The 22031-nt window shown below is 38.5% G+C and overlaps 1 protein-coding gene across 1 annotated transcript in view; it reads right to left on the bottom strand.

The window, feature by feature from the left end:
- Positions 1-3186: 3186 nt before the first annotated feature.
- The window catches only part of ARAP3 (ArfGAP with RhoGAP domain, ankyrin repeat and PH domain 3), a 1205760-nt gene continuing 1186915 nt past the window's right edge, over positions 3187-22031 (bottom strand). Inside the window, exons 33-34 of the mRNA XM_044069919.1 lie at positions 12119-12157; positions 3187-7728 (exon numbers count right to left, since the gene is read on the bottom strand). Of these exons, the coding sequence (XP_043925854.1) occupies positions 7066-7728; positions 12119-12157 (702 nt within the window). The 3' untranslated portion in view covers positions 3187-7065. The remainder of the gene's footprint in view (positions 7729-12118; positions 12158-22031) is intronic.

The following is a 22031-nucleotide window of genomic DNA, read 5'->3' as shown; positions in this document are numbered from 1 at the left end:
GTACCTCACCAAGAGGATCAAAGGGCTCAAACAGATGCCATATGCTGCCCGGTTAAAGAAACTCCAGCTCTACTCAGTGGCATACTGCCTGTTCAGAGGCAATCTGTGCCTGCCGTATAAAGCCATGTCCAACCCAGAATTAATGGACATGCTGCACCTCAGAAAATCCAAATCCCATCGAGCTACATGCTCGAGACTTGAACCTCAGCACCGAAATAAATAGGACATGCTGGAGGGACAGATTCATAACCCAGAGGCTCCCTTCACTCTGGAATAAAATCCCAGTCCAGGTTAGGCAAAGTCCCTCATTGACTCTCTTCAAGAGGAATCTTGATGAGTGGATGGGAGATCGTAGGTTTACCCCGGGTATCACTTCTGTGTCACTGTTAGACAGAGGCACAGTATACTAACCTCAAAAAAGGGCATAGCAAAATTAATTTTAAATGGGTGGCGAAAGCCAAACACATTCTGGCTAGGCTTATAAATGCCCTAGGGCAGATAGCCTAGTATGAACCTATGAACCTATGAGACAGAAGTAAGGCTGGGCAAAAATGCAAAGCCAGATCAAAGAAAAGGAAGGCAAACAACATGGTGGCAAATGATGTAAGTGGTTTAAGAAGAGATAGGGTTGTGTTCAGGGATTAAGACATCTAGACTGGAGGGAAAAAGGTAGGGGTGAGAGTCAAAATGTACCTACAGAAAGTAGATGTACTAGAGACAGAGAGTGAGGGGAGACACTTGGGATGCCCATGAGAGTTGGGAGTAAGAAGGGGAATGAAGAAAGGAAGAGAAGTGGAAGGAGAAAGTGGGGAGAAGGAGAGGGAGACAGAGGGGGAGAAGGAGAAAGAGGAGTGGGAGAAGGAGAAAGAGAAGGAGAGGGAGAATGAGAGGGAGTCGGAGAGGTAGACAGAGAGGGAGACAGAGAAAGAGAGGAAGAGGGAGAAGGAGAGGGGGATGGAGAGGGAGACAGAGAGGGAGATGCAGAGGGAGACAGAGAGAGAGTAGGAGAGGGAGAGGGAGACGGAGAGGTAGAAGGAGAAAGAGAGACAGAGGGACAAGGAAAAGGAGAGGGAGATGGAGAGGGACACAGAGAGGGAGATGCAGAGGGAGACAGAATGGGAGACGGAGAGGGAGACAGAGAGGAAGAAATGGTAGCAACAGCAGCAAAAACATGGCGACCAGAAACATCATGGGACAAAGGAAGTAAGAAGTACAATGCTATTAGGCAGGTCTGATACACTAAACAGAGGTGAGAGGCATTATAGCATCAGAAGAACTGTAGACAAGCAGAAATGCAAATGTGGAAAAGAACAGTACAAGAACAGGTAGACGAGGTTGGACTACAGGTAGGATGGCTATTATTAATCAGTTCAGCCAGTTGCACTTTAGTAAAGGACAGTTTCTATGAAACCTGATAACTTACTCATCAGTTGTATGCCTTTAAAATATATGTGTGTGTGTGTGTGTGTGTGTGTACATATATATATATATATATATATATATATATATATATATATATATACGCAGTTGTTTTGCATTTCATTTGTAATCAGAATGAGAAGTGTGGAGGAAGGTGTACTAATGATTGCATACCTGATCATAAGGAAAATCAGGTGGGTAGTCAAGTGGCAGGTGGGAACTGTGCTGACACTGAGTCTTTGTTTTAAAAGTTTTCCAGGGCAGTGTTCAGTTTCCATAGCATAGCTTTGGTTGACAATATGCTCCCATATTAAAATAACACAACAGTCTGGCATGTTACTTCTCCATCTGCAACTATAAAATTTGAACTAGTTCCATTATGGGTTGTACAAGTTCTAGACTGAGCATGATGTCATTATTGTTGAGATCACTGGATTGGGATGCCCCCAGTTTTTCCTCTACATACTGAGAAGCCTGCAAACACAGCTCTATCAGACTACCTGTTAAATGCTTTAGAGACAGAGGAAATACAATATTGAGCAGGCTACAGAAAAAGCCTTATGCATTTGCCTTTTGTCAGTCAAAACATTTGTGTGGGTTGAGAAGAATACAGATCACAGGGATAAGAAGAACATGTCAAATTAGGCCTAAAATGATAGTAACTTTGTTGTAAGTCAAAAAAGGAAAATTATGGAAGTTAACAACATCTAGGCAGTTCAAAGTTACCTTGATGAGAAAGTGATTTAGTTGCAGATTTTCTTCATCCTAGTTTCTTGGTTTAATTTCTGCAAGTCTTTTGCGTTTCTAACACCATGACAGGAATGGACCCCATTCCTAAGTCAAAGTATGATTAAAGTTTAAGAAATTAGTATTGCTTCAATCTTTGATGTCCTGTATGAGATACTTTATCTTGCTACAGAGCAGAAAATCAAGAACACTCTGAATAAATATAAAACATTCTGATGGACAGAGATACAGTTGAGTCTACACATAGGCTTCTCCCCCAGGCAATTAACTACAAACTAAGTGAACAGAAAGTAAATGCAGTGTGACTAAACCTTTCCTAAATTAACTTGAGCGATAACTCCTAGTCCTTACCACACTCCTTGCAGACAGTTCGTCCAGCCTTCTAAATAAAAAAAATAAATCCATGCCGTTTGACCATAACTGCTAAATCCATGCCGTTTCATCATAACTGCTCGTAAAGCGTTTCAACATAAATAAAATCCTTCCCGCTCGCAAACTACCTGCAAATACATCGCAATCTCGATTCCGATAGGCTGGTAGCAATGAGTAGAGATACAGTCTACAGATAGGCTTCTCCCCCAGGCAATTAACTACAAAGTGAATAGAAAATAAATGCAATCAGTGTGACTAAACCTTTCCTAAATTAACTTGAGCGATAACTCCTTACCACTCCTTGCAGACAGTTCGTCCACGGTCCAGTCCAGCCTTCTAAATAAAAAAAACAAATCCATGCCGTTTGACCATAACTGCTGCTAAATCCATGCCGTTTCACCATAACTGCTCGTAAAGCGTTTCAACATAAATAAAATCCTTCCCGCTCGCAAACTACCTGCTGCAAATACATTGCAATCTCGATTCCGATAGGCTGGTAGCCCTGACGAGTTGACGTCATTGCGCACGCGATGACGTCAGCTCAAAGCGCGAAAAATAAAAATAAAGTGAAAAAACAAATTCAAAAAAATCGGAAATGAAGGGGTGCCACTCGGGAATCGTGGCACCCCATTACTGGGACCCCAAAACTCGGTAAAAACCGAGTAATTCGGGACAGTTGGGAGGTCTGACATTAATATTAAAAACAAAAGTGAAGCCGTCTCTTGGACATTAAGAAACTGACTAGCAAGGTATAATTAATAAGTACCTAAAAGCTGCCAGGATAACGGTTAAAATGGAAAAATTCAGGTCAAGAAAAGTCGCTATAAGCAGATTTCCAGAATTAAAAACAAAAAACAGACTATTACCAATTCTGTAGTATTACACAAACAAATACAAACTCTCATGTATTTTAAAGTGGTAGGCATATTTCTGAAAAAGATAATCAATGACAGTAAAACCTAAGTCCATATTTGAAGGTATAGGATTAAGTTGTGTTAGGTTCCTGGCAGTTTAATTTACACTGTTAGCCGAAAGCTATGTCTAAACAGAAAACAATGTAATGATATGGGAGGATGTTGACTGTTTCAGTAATGTTATACTGTAGCGGAAAATGCATACATTAGCATCAAATAAAGCTTCATAAATATCTGCTTGCTAAGGGCATGAGCTGTTCAGTATCCTAGCGGCAATCACATAAATATGCAGAATTTCTATAAAAATATTTTGGTGTGATATTACTTACTCATTACTTGTTTAATCTAAATACACTCCAAAGAATTAAACTTCAGCTTTTTGCTTAGTGGGTTGTTTACAAGTGAGTGTGACAAAAAGTGTAAGAGCAAAAATATTGATGAACTTTGAATGCATGTGAAATTAAATTGATAAAGCATGTTATCACAACAGTAACAGCTGTTATATTTAAATATTAGAATGGTTAGATTGTTGTATTACTCTTGACTTGCATTGCCATTGCCATAAGCTCTGTCTCTCATTGCAGAAAGATCCTGACTTTATACAGTTAAATGATTATCAGAACATTTTTTATATACTTGGGCCTCACGAGCATAATAGAGATTTGATTATATTTGTACTGTACATCTACAAGGAACTAATGAGTCTTTAGCAGATGTTTTTGTTCATTTATAGGGTCATAGGTGAATACTAGGTTAACTGCCCCGAAGGACCATTTTAAGCCTTGCCAATAATCCGAAGTGAGAATCAAACACTGCACCTTGTATCTATAAGGTGAAAAACCTTCAGCATTATGCCAAACTCACTCAAATTTTCATTTTTCCTTAGCTTCATAACTTCAGAGCTAATTACTAAGCTAGCTTTCTTAATTGACCTTTCTAAGCATGGCCAATTTCCTTTCCAACTGTGAGAATTAAACTCTGTACCTTATGTCTGCTAGTCAAACACCTTAACCATTATACCAACCCCAGTCATTTCTTGTTATGGTTCTGCTGTTGTTCTTTATAAAGTTGTTTAAAAAAAGTGAAAGTTATACAGATGAAAACACTGGCAGTTAGTAATATATGGCTGGGAAATGCAATGTGAGGGTATACGTGACATCCAGGATATGTACAGTCTGAAGGAGGGGAGAAATGGGATACATTAACTAGATCAGAGGGTAAAGTTCATTTAGTCTATGCTAAATACCTGTGCAATGAAAAACAAATAATATAATATTTTATAAATGTTGCTATACAAGTTAATGTCACACTCTAAGCTGCTATCAAAGCAAGACCTGTGAGCAAAAAGCAAGCTTAATTTGTAAGCATACAACATAATCAGTTGACTCTTTGTGCAACAATACTAGATATAACTGTGATTCTTCATATTAGGCTTTGTATGTGCAATTTTTGTCGTCTGATGTACTGGTTAAACTGAAGTGGCTCTACTATTAGTCAGCTTTTGCCATAAATTTGTAGCGGTTTTCTCCTGTATCTATCGCACCATTCTGGATCAACTGCTACTTCATCTGTTTATAATACATAGTACTAATCTATCAAGCTGTTTTATCAAGTGCTATAAAATTCTTTCCTTCTTATCTCTGCTTCATGTTCTTAGTCATGGTTATAAAGGGTGACGTTTGAATAAACCCACTCAATGAATTTATAAAATAAGCAAGAGTTCTTAATATTTGTTAAAAAATTAACACACACTCATGTATAACCATATTAAAGCATACACGTGAAACAGTCTGAGCAGAACATTCATTTGTTAACCTTATAAAATTCTGAGCTATGGCAAGGCTTCAGTTCTTATTCAGATTTTTTTATGTTTCTTTTAAAGAGGTAATCTAATATTTAGTCACTGACTTGATAATACATTAGCACATTGTCCTAAACTGTTCATACCATGGTCAACAAAGGGATTATTTAACGAGTGGTTTTGGCAAAATTGTAGTGCAGTCAGATGACTAGTAGCATGTTTTGTGATTTCTTAGAATGAAAAAGGTCATGCCTAACTATCTATATATCAGTGTAAAAGTCACTTTATTTAACTAATCAAAAGTTCATCGGTCAGCAATATTTTTTAAAGGAGAAGATCTTTCTTGAATTTTTCATTCACTGTTTTTTGCAAAAACTACATGGTAAAGCCAAATCAGCAGATATGAATTTTTTGTCTCAGATGAAATAATTATCACTAATTAAGGCATTATGTAGATGTGCATAAAAAATAAATATTTAAATTCTAAAACTTCCACCAAGTGCTATCAGAATCATCTATGGAAAGATATAAGTAATTTGACAAATAATTTCACTGGATATGTACTGTATGTAAAATGGCTTGATGATCATGGGACACTTATAGCATATGGAGTCCCCTGTTAGATCCAGAAATGTATCACTGTTGCAGTTGTTACAGTGCACTGCCTATAAAATGACAGCAGTTAATAGCTTTTGAATATATCATGGCAGCCATTAATGCATTTCACCTCACAACAACAGGTTCTGGTTCGCTTCTTGGATGGAGCTCCTTCTGTGCGGAGTCTGCATGTCCTCCATGCAACTGAGTGGGTTTTATAGACATGCAGGTAGGTGTGTGTGTATGTGTGTGTCTTCTGTGAAGGTATGGCAATGGGCTGGCAACTCAACACCATAAAAACATCACTGCCAATCAATCTGTGGACTGTTGATCTGCTGTGGCGACCCCTAAAAGGCAAAATACATTTACCTTAACAGACAGGAGTAGTCACTTAAACTTGATGTGGGAATTTCTACACACACACTGCACTAACAAAAGGAAAAAAAACCAGCAAGGCAAAATGTAATATTTTTGTTATAAAAGAAGGTTCAAGCAATGGACAGAATGCTATCACAGAAATAAGAGTGTAATTAAGAGCTGTATGACTATTAGCACCTTTGGTAGCTGCAAACTTCTAATTTATTTTATAAAATGGGGGGAGAGACTATGCAAATGTTTACTTTTGGGCTGTGAGGTATCGTTTTACCTTTTCTATTTGAGTACTCCCTGATTCATTTTTCATAAGTGAAATATGTTTGGACTGTAGTGCACTGAAACAGAATCTAAAAGAAAATGTCAGAACTGCCTAGTCCTTTTCTGTACAACTGTGTTCTGTGCTGCAGGGTTCTATCAGATAGTACTTGCACTAAAAGTTAAATAAATGGAGAAGAAATCTCTGTGCCACTCAGCTGAAGCATCCAGCTGAACATGTTTAGAGTGCAAATGATCCCATGGTTTAGCTGAGTTTATGACAGACAGAGAGAGAGAGTACACTGTTATTCAAACCTTCCCTTCTTACAATGTAGCTTCACATTTCTCTCTGTACTGGCTATACAGGAACTATTTAATGATAGCCACTGCCTTTCTAGGAGATCTCAGTTTAAAACTTTTCTCACTTCTTTACTGTACACAGTTTGTATTTTGCAGGCAATGTGTTAGTCAAGTACAGACAAGCTACGTGCATTTGTGGAGTGGGGAGGTGTTGGGTCACAGAGCATATTCTTTGTTTTGTAGATACTTAATGATTCTGACTCAGGCAACATATCTTTTCATCTCCTATGTTAAAGATGCAGATTCATTCTTCTTCATAATGGCTGAAGATAGTTCTTGGAGAAGCTTCTCCTGCACTGGTGAGGGCACCTGTCCACTCTTCCTTCGTGCCGCAAACTTCAATGGCTCTGCAGAAGGAAAACGTTCTGAGGGAACAGGATTTGCTTGCTCAGGATTCAAGCTTCTGTCACCCTGTTGGAGCTTTCTATAGTCTTTTCCTGGAAATTTTACTAAATCTTGTTGTTTTAAAGGTTCAGAAGTCCTTTCAGCTGCAAGAGATTTTACATTTAGCCCAAGGTTGCGCTCAATTGCAGTTACTTTAGAGTCTGTAAAGAAGGCTTTCTCAGTGGAAGCATTTCTTAGTGAGTCTGTAGTCAAAGTCTTTTCTGATATAAGTGCCTTTGTTGCACTTGGTAATTCAGTTCTTTCAGATGCAACTGCCTTACCTGGGCTACTAAATGTGGTCCGTTCAAGAGAGAGAGATTTTGGCAGGGAGCTGTCCACATTCCCTTCTAGAGGCAAAGTGCTCACATCAGTGTAAGAGCTACTTCGTAGGGATTTCAGGACATCGACATCAATGTCTCCTACTTCCTCATAAACAGGTTCTGAGTCTGTTGTGTCACCTGGCTCATTCTGCTCTTCCACAGAGTCTTGCTGCAGTTTCATAGGCTGTTTGAAAAGAATGCATATATGTTAAGACATCTCAGTTAAAATGAAACAAAACTAGCATTACTTGGTATACAGTTAGGCATCTACAGTCTCTTGTAGTGAACCTTATCTCATATATCTAGTGTCTAGTGTTTACAAATTGATTCTACAAATAGCTGAAATTGGATTGTTTGGGGTATTACTGGCATTTACCTACAAAGGCACATTATATGGCAAGACATACATGCAGAGATTAAACATGCATAAAAACCTTACTTGGGAACATTGCTTGTTCACTGGTATGGAGAGATGATAACAGAAAATGTACAGCATGTCTCTACACCACTCTAATAACAGACACTTGGTACAATTAGTATGAATTGTTATGCAAAGAAAAGAAAGAGAAGTGAGGTTCAAGTTGGAAACGTCATTAAGAGATGAAGAGATGTAGGCAAATGTTGTCGCATTAGAATCTTATGATACCAGGGCACATAATGGCTGCCTTTATTTTCCATAATTTGTGTTTCTTTTAGAACCTTAGCCACAGTTTACTATATACATCTAAAAAGAGAACTCTCACACTGCACTGCAGTCATTATTTAATGGCAGAAGTCAAGCAGATGACTGCAGCAGGTTGTACTTAATTCTGTAGTCACAAAGTTGCAAAGTATCATGTCAGTAAAATCATGTAGCTTGCAAAGTACTTCCTTCTGTTGAATGAATGATTATGGGAAAGTGCTGAAAATCTCCTTCTAGGGGAGGGAGAACCAAATATGGGGGAATAAACAAATGAGAGATAATAGATATTTGAACTGCACCACTTAGGTCTCCCCCAAAGTAATGGTCAAGGCAGTGAAGTCGATCATACAGACCAGATGGAACACCTTACTGTGGGTGGGGGAAGGACTGCAAACAAGATGAATCAGGGACAGAAACAAAAGTTTAAAAAATGGTAACAAGTCTGCTTTATGGTATATTTGGTCAAATAAAGGAATTATGCATCCTGGAGATTAACTGTGCAAGGGATTCAGACATCATTAACCCTAGACAGAAGTTCTAGAGGGCACTTTTGATCATCTGCCACCTTGACAGTACACAACATGAGCCAATGAATCAAGGCAAAATGAAAACTCAAGGTCCCAAAACACAGTTTAATGTTAGCACTTTCGTTCACACATTGGTTGAACTTCCTCAGACAAAATCATTCATAAAATTCAGTTGTTAAATACTCACAAGCACTGATCAGAATAAAATTATCCCAAAGGACCACCCCATTAAATCAATTATATTTAAAAACATATGTACACACATGCAAAATAAAGTAAAATGGTGTAAAACCAACTATATATCCTACTTAAATACATCATAAAGCTTATTGGATATACAAAAATAATAAATTTAACACCTAATGCCAAAGTAAGGAATACATACATTCATTTAGCTAAGGTTTTCATTTTTAAAATACATTTGATAGATAGATCTTCATTAATACTGCGGCGGGGGGGGGGGGTATATGAGCATTCAGCCTTAATTGCCAGGACAATTCTTTAACATCCAATTTTAATGACCAAGGCCCCCCTAGAATCCTCATGTACTTGGTTGGTGACAGAAAAATGGAATACATGGGAGGGATATAAGTTTATGTGCCTTGCCAAAGCATTGTTCAAGTTCACTTTATTAATATTATATACATGCTCATAAATACATTATTTAAACGCCCCCTCTGTCTTTCCAATATAAAAGGTTGGGCATATTTTGCATAAAGCAAAGTACACAATCCCCCTAGAATCTCTATTAAACATATTTCTAATTCTATACTCCACATTATGTAACTTAAAAGTCTTAGTCTCATTAACAAATTTACACTGGTGGCATCTGCCACATTTAAACATGCCAGTGTTTTTAGGAAATTCCTAACATCCCTTTCCAAAATAGATTTTAAATTAAGGCCCATTCTAAAAACAAATTTGGGCTTTTCATCTATTTTGTCTCTAATAGACGTATCTTCCCACAGTAACCTCCAATTCTTATATAAAATATCCCTCACAATGTCTGCATCTACTGAATATGTTGTAATAAACCCTATTTTGAAGGATAAATTAAAGGTAGTAGGATTACTGCAGTAGTTAACATCAGTCCATACCAAAGAAAGTATACTGGAATAATTTTCAAGCTGAAAATTCATTCCCGAAATAGAAACATTAGGGGTGTTACTCCTAAACAATAATGGTCTAAAAATCCCAACCTCCCTTTTCCATCCTACTTCATTGGTCATTTGGTCAATCAACTCTAGTGGATAGCCTCTTTTCAAAAACATGTTCTTAAGTAGAATGCATTCTGCTATAAAGTCCGCATCCAGGGTGGTCATTCTGGCCGCCTTTACAACTGGCCCTTTACCACCACCTTCTTTTGGTGTTAGGGTGTGAGCTTTCAAAATAAGGAAAGCATTTGAATAAGTCGGTTTTCTGAAAATTTTAGCTATAAACCTATTTACTGTCTTTAATTAATTCAACATCTAGATAAGAAATCTTATCTGTGTTAAATTCATAGGTGAATTGTAGGAATTTGGTAAATATGGAAATGTTTGTTTATGTGACTGAGACTTTTATGTTACATAATGTGGAATATAGAATTAGAAAAAAAGTTTAACTGTGATTCTAGGGAGGTTGTGTACCTTGCTTTATGCAAAATATACCCCACCTTTTATATCGGAAAAAAAGAGAAGGCATTTAAACAACGTATTTATGAGCATGTATATAATATTAATAAAGTGAACTTGAACAATGCTTTGGCCGGCACATAAACTTATATCCCTCCCATGTATTCTATTTTTGTGTCATCGACCAAGTACATGAGGATTCTAGGGGGGGACCTTGGTCATTAAAACTGAATGTTAAAGAATTGTCCTTACAATTAAGGCTGAATGCTCATATAACCCCTGGTATTAATGAAGGCCTATCTATTAAATGTATTTTAAAAATGAAAACCTTAGATAGATGAATGTGTATATTCCTTAATTTGACATTAGGTCTTAAATTTATTCATTTTCTATATCCTAAGCTTTATGATGCATTTAAGTAGGATATATAGTCAGTTTTACACTATTTTGTATATGTGTACATATGTTTTTAAATGTAATTAATTTAATGGGGCGGTCCTTTGGGATAATTTATTCTGATTGGTGCTTGTGAGTATTTAACAACTGCATTTTGTGAATGACTTTGTCTGAGGAAGTTCAACTAATGTGTGAACGAAAGTGCTAACATTAAACTGTGTTTTGGAACCTTGATTTTTCATCTTGCCTTGACTCATTGGTTGGTGTTTATCCTTTATTTTGTTGAAGTGCACGTTTAAATGCAAGGTAGGACATCACTGAAGAATCAGCAGGCATGCTACTTCACTGTGTACATTAGACTCCAGTGTAAAAACTGTGGGAATATCACGGATCATAGCTGGATGATAGCATAATGCCACCACAAACCATTTTTTGGTTGCTAGGGATCTCTGATGATTCCTGTTACACAAGACATCATTAGTAAGGTACGACACACTCTAAATCAGCAATAGGACTAGGAATATTAGATAAGTTGCAGACCAGTTAGCTGAATTTGTCTGTATTACTCAGCATTATACCAAATTTAAAGCTTCAGTTATTGAAACTACTTGTGTCAACTGCATAAAATTATGTCAACAGACAGAGCGGGTTCCTTCCTGGTCATCAGATCATCCAATGCTTCCATCACTGAAGCATAGCCATTAAGAAAAGTGCATCTGTGATGTAGTTTCTCATGAAACAAATATTATGAAACAATTGTCTAGAAATATTTGTCACTGCTCAGTCTTGAAAACAGGCATGTTAGTACTGGTAAATAACTCTCCCTTGCTGGCACAAAGACTGAAAAAAAGTAGTTAAGATGCCACATTAATAAGTTAGGAGCACATCAGACTGAGCCTATAAGTCACATCTGACTATACTATTGTGCACAGCAGACATTAACCAATCATCAAGAACATAGTAAAGAAAACTCTATTTTGTTGTACCAGAACATCTTAAGCTCCACTGGCAGTCCTTCCATGAAATGAGTTTACGTGGCTCAGTGAATAATCACAAAAGGCCTTTCTGATCTATAGTATTAATCACTAGAATAGTTAGAGAGCACTGTGCTACTCACTTTCTACTTACATTTGTAGTTCAGGTCTGTCTAAGACATTTCACATACAACAAAAATGAAAACGTCCAACAGTACTGTTCATTTAAACTGGAATATTTCCATTTATATCCTAGTATAGCTGCAAAAAGCTAGCAATACAAGCATGTTAGACAAATAACACCCACATTTCTGAAAGACACATTTACAGATAAAAACAACACAGACAACAAGTTGGTTCAATTTAATTATGCCATACTTACAAAGAACATCGAGAGTGTCCGTCGAGCATGTAACTGGCGCTGAAACAAAGAGAAGCAGACCGACAATAAGCAGAGCAAACATCTTAGGAAAATGCGCAAGCTTTCTTGTCAAGCAGAGTTACAGACTACATCTGCTCCCCACCCCTTCACATATTTGTAGAGAAACTACACCTATAGGCAGTGCTGAAAATTATATCCAAGAAAAACAGGAATGCTGGCTCGAATAAATATAAAAAATGGCAAATGAAATGCCTCACTCTGAGGAACTACTGAATCCAGGAATACTTATTACTTACAGATAATAATGCATTTAAAAGGAAACATCAAAAATATGTTACATTTTTATAATGGTTTGCTGATTTAAGAATTTTATTTGAAATACTGCTGGAAAAAATGCAGGAAATCAGTTTGATTTTGATCCTGATCACTTTTCATCACTGCCTATAGACAGAAACATGCAGCAACAGCTATCACTAAATATTTCCAAATGTCTCAGAGTCAAGTAAAACTCAACTGCAGCAGATTTCATTTTATTAGAAAAGTGCTCTACTGAACAGGATACAGCTGCAATGTTTTTGACATCATAAGAGATGTCACAAAATCAGCGTTATGTCATTAGCTATGTATCTGCAGGTAGGCGAGGTAAAACTTCCTGAGTATCAGTTGTCCACAAGACTAGATGCCGAGGAACACAACACTGACTGCTGTTTTCCATAGGATGTCACTGCAGGTGCGATTTCTAAGTGTGTGGTAGCACTGACTTGTATTTTGAGGACAGTTCTCTTTCTTCAAGTTGATGTGACCATAGAGTTGGAATATATAAGTTTGGGAGTGTGCAATCACTATTCAATAATGCCTATGCTAAGTGTACACTAAGTGTACACGGTTCTGAGTGAACAGACAACACAGACACAACTCACACCTTGTTCCTCCTAATTTTAGGTTTCCTACTGACATTCTTACAGTTTTAAATATTGACATGGATTTATAAAGTTTAACACACAGTGTAGACTACATGTGCACTTAAGGTAATCTTTCTGAATGACTAGAAAGCACAAAAAATGTGATAAGAATATTCTTGAATACATATTGTGTACACTTAGTGGAGGCTTTATTGAATCTGGCCCACTGTTTATTTATTTATTTTATTTATTTATTTTTTGCCCTTCTGAGTTTTGGTCATTAGTTTTTAGCATATTCATTCCCCAAATTCTGACATTCAGGGCTCCACAGTAGAACTGTCATTAACACTATAAAATAATACAAGGGGCAACATACCACAGGTACAGAGAAGAATGCCACTGGACCACAACACGAAAACAAGTGAAGTTATAAATGACCTGATCAGGATAAACAAAACTGCAAACAAAAAGCAAAAAGGCAAAGAAGCTTATCTGCAAAAGATTTGAAACAGACAAAGCCAATTGATAAGTGTGCACACATAGCAGTAGCTTAAAATATGGACAAATTAAACAGTATGTTGAAATCTAGAAACAAACATTTGAATTCTGGACATCACTTGATGTGCATGGAAAACATGCTGGACATTTCTGCTCCCGTGGATATGATGGCATGATGTAACTACCCTGTGTAGGCAAACAATTACACAGGTTGCCAGTCTGATGAATATTCCAGATTTACATATGCTCTTATATTTTTCCTTACCTGTTTATTCAAAATCATATAGCAAACTGATTGCTAAACAATAACCTTGTCCAGATAACACACTCTAAAAAAAATTCTAAAAGCAATAACTTCAGTATGAAATTCAACAGATAAAAACATATCTACATCTATACATTATATTTTTTATACCTGCCTAGGTACATCAATAAATCTCAGAAGTAATTTCTGAAATATTTTAAATTATCTCAGTGAAACTGGAATAAAAAAATATTGCAAGCCGCTATGTATGCATTTTTAATGTAATATATGATGAAAAATAATGTATTTAACTAAGAAATCTTGCAATGTCTGCAAATTTTTATAATTGTTCAAAACCTCAGTCTAGCCCCAGGATTTAATAAACTCTGTGTAGGCACAGTGAAGAGCCTACACAGAATGTATCCATGTACATGGCCACAGTTCCCCCTCAGCCATGCACCATGCTTATTAATGATGACGTGCTGCCAAGGGGGAGCTGAAGAGCATGGATATTGAATCAGGGTAGGGAGAGGTGTAGAAGCTACCTATGACTGCAGATGAGTGTGAGGCTCCCTGTAATGCTCCCTGCACTGTTGCAATGTTATGAAGTGCGTCAACTGTCTAACAGATCTTTCATATGATGTTTTTTTTTTTTTTTTTTTTTTTTCTTATTTGTTTTGTTTAACTACATGTCTGAGTGGCACAGCGCAAAGTGCAGCAATGCCAAGCTGTGCTCACATATAGAGAGCTGACACCTGCAGACATCTAAAAATAGAAACTGGATGCAATTAATTATCATAATTAAATACACACACACACACACACACACACATATATATATATATATATATATATATATATATTTTTTTTTTTATTGATGTTTGCGTGGCATGCACAGAGTGCAGCAGAGATGAGCAGAGCTCATACATACATGGCAGACACCTGCCAGACATTTAAAAATAGAAACCGGATGTAATTAATTATTTATTTGTAGGTGTGTTTGCACAGTGTGGCGTTGTGCTCAGCAATGTTAACAGGTAGCCTAGTAGTATATGTGAAGTTATACTAGTATTTATAACATCTAACTAGCTACATGGGTAGAGTTATGGTCTTATGTGTAGTAGGTCTTGGGTTCAAGTCCATAACAGGCAGAATATGGCTGTAAATGAATGTACTATTTTTCTTTAATTTCATTACAGTATTGTGAATTTTGGCAATGCTGTGCTCTGCTAAGCACTGCTCAATCATGTTAAGCAGTGCATAAACATGCTAACAGCTACCAATGTTTGCGCGGTGCAAAGCCTCACTAACACCATGGTTCTGTGAGATTTTACAATGCTCGGCTTTGCTTAGCTGGTTTGTGCACTGCTAAGACACGTGGCGCTTTTTTGAATGTTGCTGAATGATGTGTAAGGGTGAAAAAACAGCCTGTATTAAGCCCAATAGGTGGAAATTCTGCAACAGTGATTGGAGTTCATTCAACTGTTGGTATGGATGGTGGTGTTGGTGAAGGTGTGCACTTTTGGGTGCAGTGGTGGGGCATTCAGGAGTCCAGGGTCATGGCCTTGCTTCTTATTAAAAAACATGAACGCTGGCTGATGCAGGGTGGATTCCAGGGCTCAGAGTGCAATGCAGAGGCCTGGGACCATTTGGGCAGGGAGCTCACCAGTGTTATTGGTATCCCCTGCACAGGTGAGCAGTGTTGTCACCATTTTGATGACCTGAAAAGGAGGAAGAGGGGAACTCTGGACACCTGGGTTCAGGAAGCTTGAACTGGGAATGCTCCACAAGTATGTAAATATTTCTTCCTTTGTCTAACCAATATGCAAGCTGAAAGTCTGCAAAACAGGTATGCATAATGGTGTGCTTCTCTTCCAACAGCTGCAGCTGAGAGGGCTCACAATGTCGAGTCCCATGCCGGGCACCTGGCCTGGTTGCACCATAAGCATGGTAGGTGAAAAATGTATTTAATATCTAACAGTAGGTACAGATTTAGTATGCCAGCTGTAGTGCAATAAGTAAGAAAGGGTAAAGGATTTAGTGCAATAAAATATACACAAGAAAAACTGTACTGGAATAAATGGGCATGTAGAAGTGTAGTGCAATAAATGGGTAATTATATCTGTAGAATTGTAGTGCAATAAATGAACAATAAGAATTATATATCAATAAAGCATTAGCAATACCAATAACAGTATGCAAAATGTTGTTCAGCATGATTGTGTTTTGTCAAAACCATTGCAGTAGAGCTGTATGCACTGATTGTCAACGGTAAGGGTGCTGCAGTCAAGTGTGACACTATAATAGCTGCAGCCAGCAAATCTAATGGTCTGCAAACTGTATTGCTCAACCCATAGTAGTGTCCAAGGCTGTCTCCAGGCCAGTATTGGCCACATAATGCTCTCTCTTCTTCAGACAGCAGGTAATAAAGGTATATGGATGAGGTAGCCCAATCCATGGGCAGATATTGTGTGTGGACTTCATAGATATTTCAAACTAATAACAATAACATGTGTTCACTAGCATTGTTGATTCTAAAATACAGTTTTTTTCAAATATGCAGTATGGTTGTATTCCATGCATGTGTGTTCTACTGTCGCTGCAGTCTAATATAACACTGTAATAGTACTAGAATGCCAGAGGAATGTCCTGTAACTTGTATTGCTCAGTTCATAGTATGGTTCCAGGTGATCTCCAGGCAAGTATCAGTCACTCAACAGTCAGCAGAGACTTGGAAGCTCAGTCTTTTAAATGCCTTGTATGCAGTACATTTTGCCACACACAGTCCTGGGTTCAAATCCAGTGTTATACAGCATTAAATTTCCAGTATCAGTCATGTAATGCTCACATTTTCTCTTTCACCAGGTACATAACAAATATATGGGTGAGGTGGCCCATATTATGAGCAGATAGCGTGTTCAGATTTCACAGAATGTTAACATCAATAGCATGAATGTGTTCATCTGCATTCCTGAGTCATAAATAAAGCTGTGTAATCCCAGTCTGGCTATATCCCTTGCATGTCTGTACTAAGTTGCTTCATTCAATTATTACATTATTTGCAGATGTTCCCTGCAGTCACAGCTATTGGGTTTTACCATCTAAGGCATGACACCTGTCTAGTTTACTGACTGTACACAAACATACCTCTCAAGTGTCAAAATTTCTGTTAATGTAATTAAAACTGCCTAATCTGTCTGTCACATGATTAGCAGATAAATTAATACCTTGAATGCAATGCATTATCAAATCCATTTACAGAACTCCAGGGTAGTTATGCAAGTCCACATTATGTGAAACTGTTCTGTGTAGTGGTGTACCTGCATTTGTTACTGCTTGGCCCATACTGACCCATGCTAACAGCTTGAGAGGTGTGTATGTGCCACATCAGTTATAGGATAATTGTAGGAACTGTACTCAAACCTGACACTACTCACCTGTAGAGTATATATTTCAGTCTGTTGAGGGATATTAGCTGCAATGTCAGTAATGGAATTTTTCTATCTCTCCCCATCCCTTATCTTTATTTATTTATTACTGTTATTTATTATTATGATTTAATATTAACATAATTTGTTACACTAAATATATTTTGGAAAAATGTGTTTCATTATTGATATGTTTTATTATGATTTAATAATAACATATTTTGTTTAACTATATATTGGAAAATGTGGTTGATTATTGTTATGTTTCACTATGATGCAATATTACCCTATTTGTTAAACTAACTGTTTTGTTGTCCCTGTGGTTTACTTTTTACTGGCATGCTGTTAACATACTAACTGCTATGTTACTTAATGTTGTGTTGCACGTGTTATACATTAATATGAATTTGGATGAATATATATGATGTTTGATTTTTTTTTAATACTAACATTGGTTTGGCTATTACCAACCATAATGTATTGCTATACCTCATATCCCACAGCACGTCAAGGTAGGCTGGTTCTGGCTGATCCCCCTAGCTTGCCTCAATTGGCTGTGGCACTGGGTCCTAGCACATCTGGGACCCAGACTGATGGTGCCCCCTCTACTCCCCCTGCACTACCTGCGGTGTTGGGTAGTACCGCCCCAGGGGATGGGGCCCAGCCTCCCTCTGGGAGCAGTGGCAGAGGGGATGTTGTCATCCATGTGGAGCTGCTGGTCCTGGTATGCTGGATAGTCCACCATGGTTATGACCACTGCCTGCACCAGATTAAGGGCATGCTGGACACCTTGGTGGGGCAGCCTCACCCTGGTGCCCAGTCTCTAGCACAGCCACCCTTGGGCAGTGATGGAGCAGTGTCAAAAGTCCCATGGGTGGGGATGTGAGTCACACTGCTGCCATATGGAGGCACGTGGGACTCAGATTCCACAATACCCTCCCTATCCAAGGTATTCAACCCTCTCATGTGTCACACACTGCCCCTGTCTCCTATCTTGTCTGTCTTGTCTGTTTGCAAATGCATCCTCAATTACCCAACTTACCTCCCCTACATGTACCTATGTCCCTTCCCCAACATTCCACTCTCACCTTAAAAAAAAATGGGCACCTGTCCCCAAAAAAATATCATCCCATACATAGCTCTCCATTTTGCATGTGTCCACTGGACACACATAATTCAGTCCAATTGGCTTGCCAACACACTTATGTTGACCTCACCCCTCTCTCTCTAGGGTTTGAGAATCCAAATTCATCTACAAAGTATGTCAAAGTGCACAGTTATTGCTGTACATGAAATGGAAAGCTATGGTTCTTTCCTACACCCTTCCTGAACATCCCTCCCTGCCTTTCACTATGCTTTTCCCTCTATTTGCCCCATTGCACCACTTTCCTAGCTCCTCTTTTTTCTTTTCTTTATATTTTTTTTAGATCAGAGCTGCACAATGTGCCCTGTCATGCAGCTTCACCAAGTTCAGCTAAATAGAGCTACAATGACTATATGTGTTTCTAACAGTGTAAGACACATATAAAATAAACACCTCTGCCATGTTTTGAACCTGAGCCCATCACACCTGCAGCACACTGCAGTAACCCACCAAGCCATGCAACTCTTAATTAAAGCAGGTGAGTTAGACAAAACATAGCAATTGCCAATTAGAGTTATTATTCATGTTTCAGTGGGGCTGCAAGCCACACTACATCCCACAAACTGGAATAAAAATGTAATGGAAAAAATGGGAGTGAACCTTGGCCTCTGGTGCAATAGCACACCACTAAACAGCCAAAAACACGATAATGGATGTAACTGAGGCATGTGATAGCAAGTAAATATGCCCTTTTATCAGCAACATGTAGAGTGTTACCTGCTAAGGCATTCATGGCAAAATACATATTCAACTGGGACTCTGGTACAGAAATTTGTCCATATAAAGCCATGCACATACTGAAGAGTGTAGTAAATGTATGTCACAGCTTGTATGCGTGCCCATATATCTTGCAACTGCACCCACTGTAGCAGTGACTAAGTAGCTCAGGCTATTAAATGCCTTGCATACAGTTCATTTTGCCACACACAGTCCTGGGTTCAAATTCAGTGTTGTGTTGCATTTCAATTACATTTTTGTGAAGACAGCAATTAATGAATGATTCATGCACTCATTATCTACACTAAGCATTGCAAAGTAAATAACTGCTTCTTACTGCTGGAAGTCACATGTCTGCAGGTAGGGACAGCCATCACGTATCTGTATGGCAATACTATATGTCACCCAGTACTCTGTTACTGACACAGCTGCCTAACATACATACCTTAAACATATGCCATAATTGGACTGTCAGGGGTGGTCTCAACCTGGATCTTCCTCTACAACAAGACTGACACAGTTGACACAATACACCTACAGCTTGTTGTCCTTCAAAGTGTTGACACTCACTGCCTATGTCTATTACCTCCAGCAGCAGCTGCACCCTATGGTACACACAGCTCTATGTAAAGGTTTCTGCTACAGACCTACCATATGCGACAATGTAGTCTCCTCACCCCAGTCATGTCCATCTCAACAGCTAAGAAGGGGGCCTTGGTCTACATGAAGACCTTATATATTGCACAGTGATTGCATGTCATTGGCTAATGATACTACAACTCAGCTGTTTTGGCTAGAATTAGCATATCAGAGTCATAGATTGGTTTAGAGGCAATTATCTGCTAATGAGCAGCATGTTAAAATGCAAGCAGCTGGCTATGGCCAAACATTCTGTATGAGACTTCCCTCACACAGAGCGCAGTTGTGTGACACAGTAGTAGTAGCACATTTCAACAGAGGAGTACTGCATTCCACAAGGTATGTAACTGTCTTTTGTGTAACAGGATGCAGATGGGAGGATAGAGGTATGGGGAATAGGGAGTACAGAAGTAAGTCTGTCTTAGACCTGTGGTAATGACATATCATTGATACCCTGCTGTCTTACACATAGAGGGCACATACAACATATCAGGGTTGCATTGTCATTTGTCATTGTGGCACACTAATGTTGTTGGAATGTCCCTATATAGTGGTTGTAATAGCACACTGCTATTTGTCTGGCACTGGTCTGATGACATATTATTGGGTGGCTGGCCTTAGGGGACATACCACAGTGGACTGGAGTGTTGGATGTATGATTATACAGCAGAATCTCTCAATGCACACAGGAAACTACCTCAGTAGTGATACTATCTCAGTTGTATCCAAACACGTAGTATGTTGTCACACTGTGGGGTATGATATGTTTCAACAGGCAGTGAACAGTGCTGGCCATTTTATTCCTGCTGTATCTGTACATAGTGGACATCCATGTATTTGATCCTGTAATGTGTTTCCCTTTTGGTGTTTTTCAGGACTAATGTATCACAGAAGGCACGCCCCCTTCTCAGATGCAGCAAATTAACTTATACTTCAAGGACTACAACAGCATCATCACATAAAGCATAACAGGTAACAGCAGGTTGCATTCTGGGCATGAGACTGGCCACCAGGACAGGACATATGGGTAGGTTTGACACCATGCTCTGGACATGGTGAATGCTGCACAATGAAGGGCAGCTGATGTAGCCAGGGATTGTGCCATCACTGGTGGAGGACTGGCAATGGGACAACCACTCATGGCCACTGAGAAATTCCTGGTGAACCTAGGGACACACGACAGCTCACAGGCATCCATCACACCATACATTGTAGAGGTGGGTGCCACAGTGTCCAAAGCAGAGGACCATGCAGGTAAGCTTACTGTGATCACCACTGTAATACTGTACAGTGTTTCTGTCAGGCTATAAATAGCTTTATGTGGGTGTCAGATCTATGTGCTGTGGAAGGGTTTAGCTCAGCTGTACACTCATAGAATGTCAGCAATACATCAAGTGACACAGTAGCTACTGTACATTGAGATGTACACAGGTATTACCTTGTTGTGCTGCAGCATGCGGTGTTGCTGAAATTACCTCACCCTCCCTCACCTTTTTACAGGTCCATCAGAAGTTGTCCAACGTCATGGTCCTGCTTCTGGTAAGCTTGATACTGTTTTGTTCTGGAACATACACATGCTATTAAGGGTGAGGGCCAGGATAATACCCTATGTACAGGTAATGTTGTGTATAACCAGAATATAATGTTTGTATGTTCCAGTCTGGACAGTTTTATTTATTTATTTTTATTTATTTATTTTTACATTTGTTAACTGGGTTAGTCTGACAGGGTTCTTAGAAGCCCTTTTCCAGCAGAGACCAGAGGAGAAAAGCTCCCCAAAAAAAGTTTAAGTAAACACATAGTAAGAACAAAGATAAACACAGATCACTCACGGTGGTGGTGTTGCGGTATCGTTGTCGCCTCACAGTAAGATGCTGTTCGATTCTCAGTTAGAGCGTCTTCTGCGTGGAGACATGCGTGAATGGGTGTACCTTCGTTGAAGGTTGGGTTGTGCATCAGGGCTGGTAACTCGGCACGTAAAAATCAACTACCAATCATTCGTGGACCGGAGTTCTGCTGTGGCGACCCCTAACTGGGAAAAGACGAAAGAAACAACAACATTTTAAGTATACATACTTCTGAAGTAATTACATAACATGCAATAAAGGAATATATAGAATGGATAGAAATACAATACAATACATATATGGACATTTTCATGTAGTATGGCAAGAAACTAAGCAGAAATATGGTAAGACTATGGTCAATACATTGCTGAACCAAGGTACTAGGCATGACGTAAGTAAATACACAGATAAAGTTGTGTGAACTTTGGAAGTTAATAAAGAAATTAAAGAACAGTAATAAGGGATTATGGGAATTGAGTGAAACATGAGCTAAT

This window comes from Protopterus annectens, chromosome 4.part0, assembly GCF_019279795.1.
Source record: "Protopterus annectens isolate FY-2018-M chromosome 4.part0, PAN1.0, whole genome shotgun sequence".
In the NCBI taxonomy this organism is placed as follows: domain Eukaryota; kingdom Metazoa; phylum Chordata; order Ceratodontiformes; family Protopteridae; genus Protopterus; species Protopterus annectens.
Note: the sequence above shows the minus strand (reverse complement) of the source record. Positions and strands in the feature narration are given on the sequence as shown.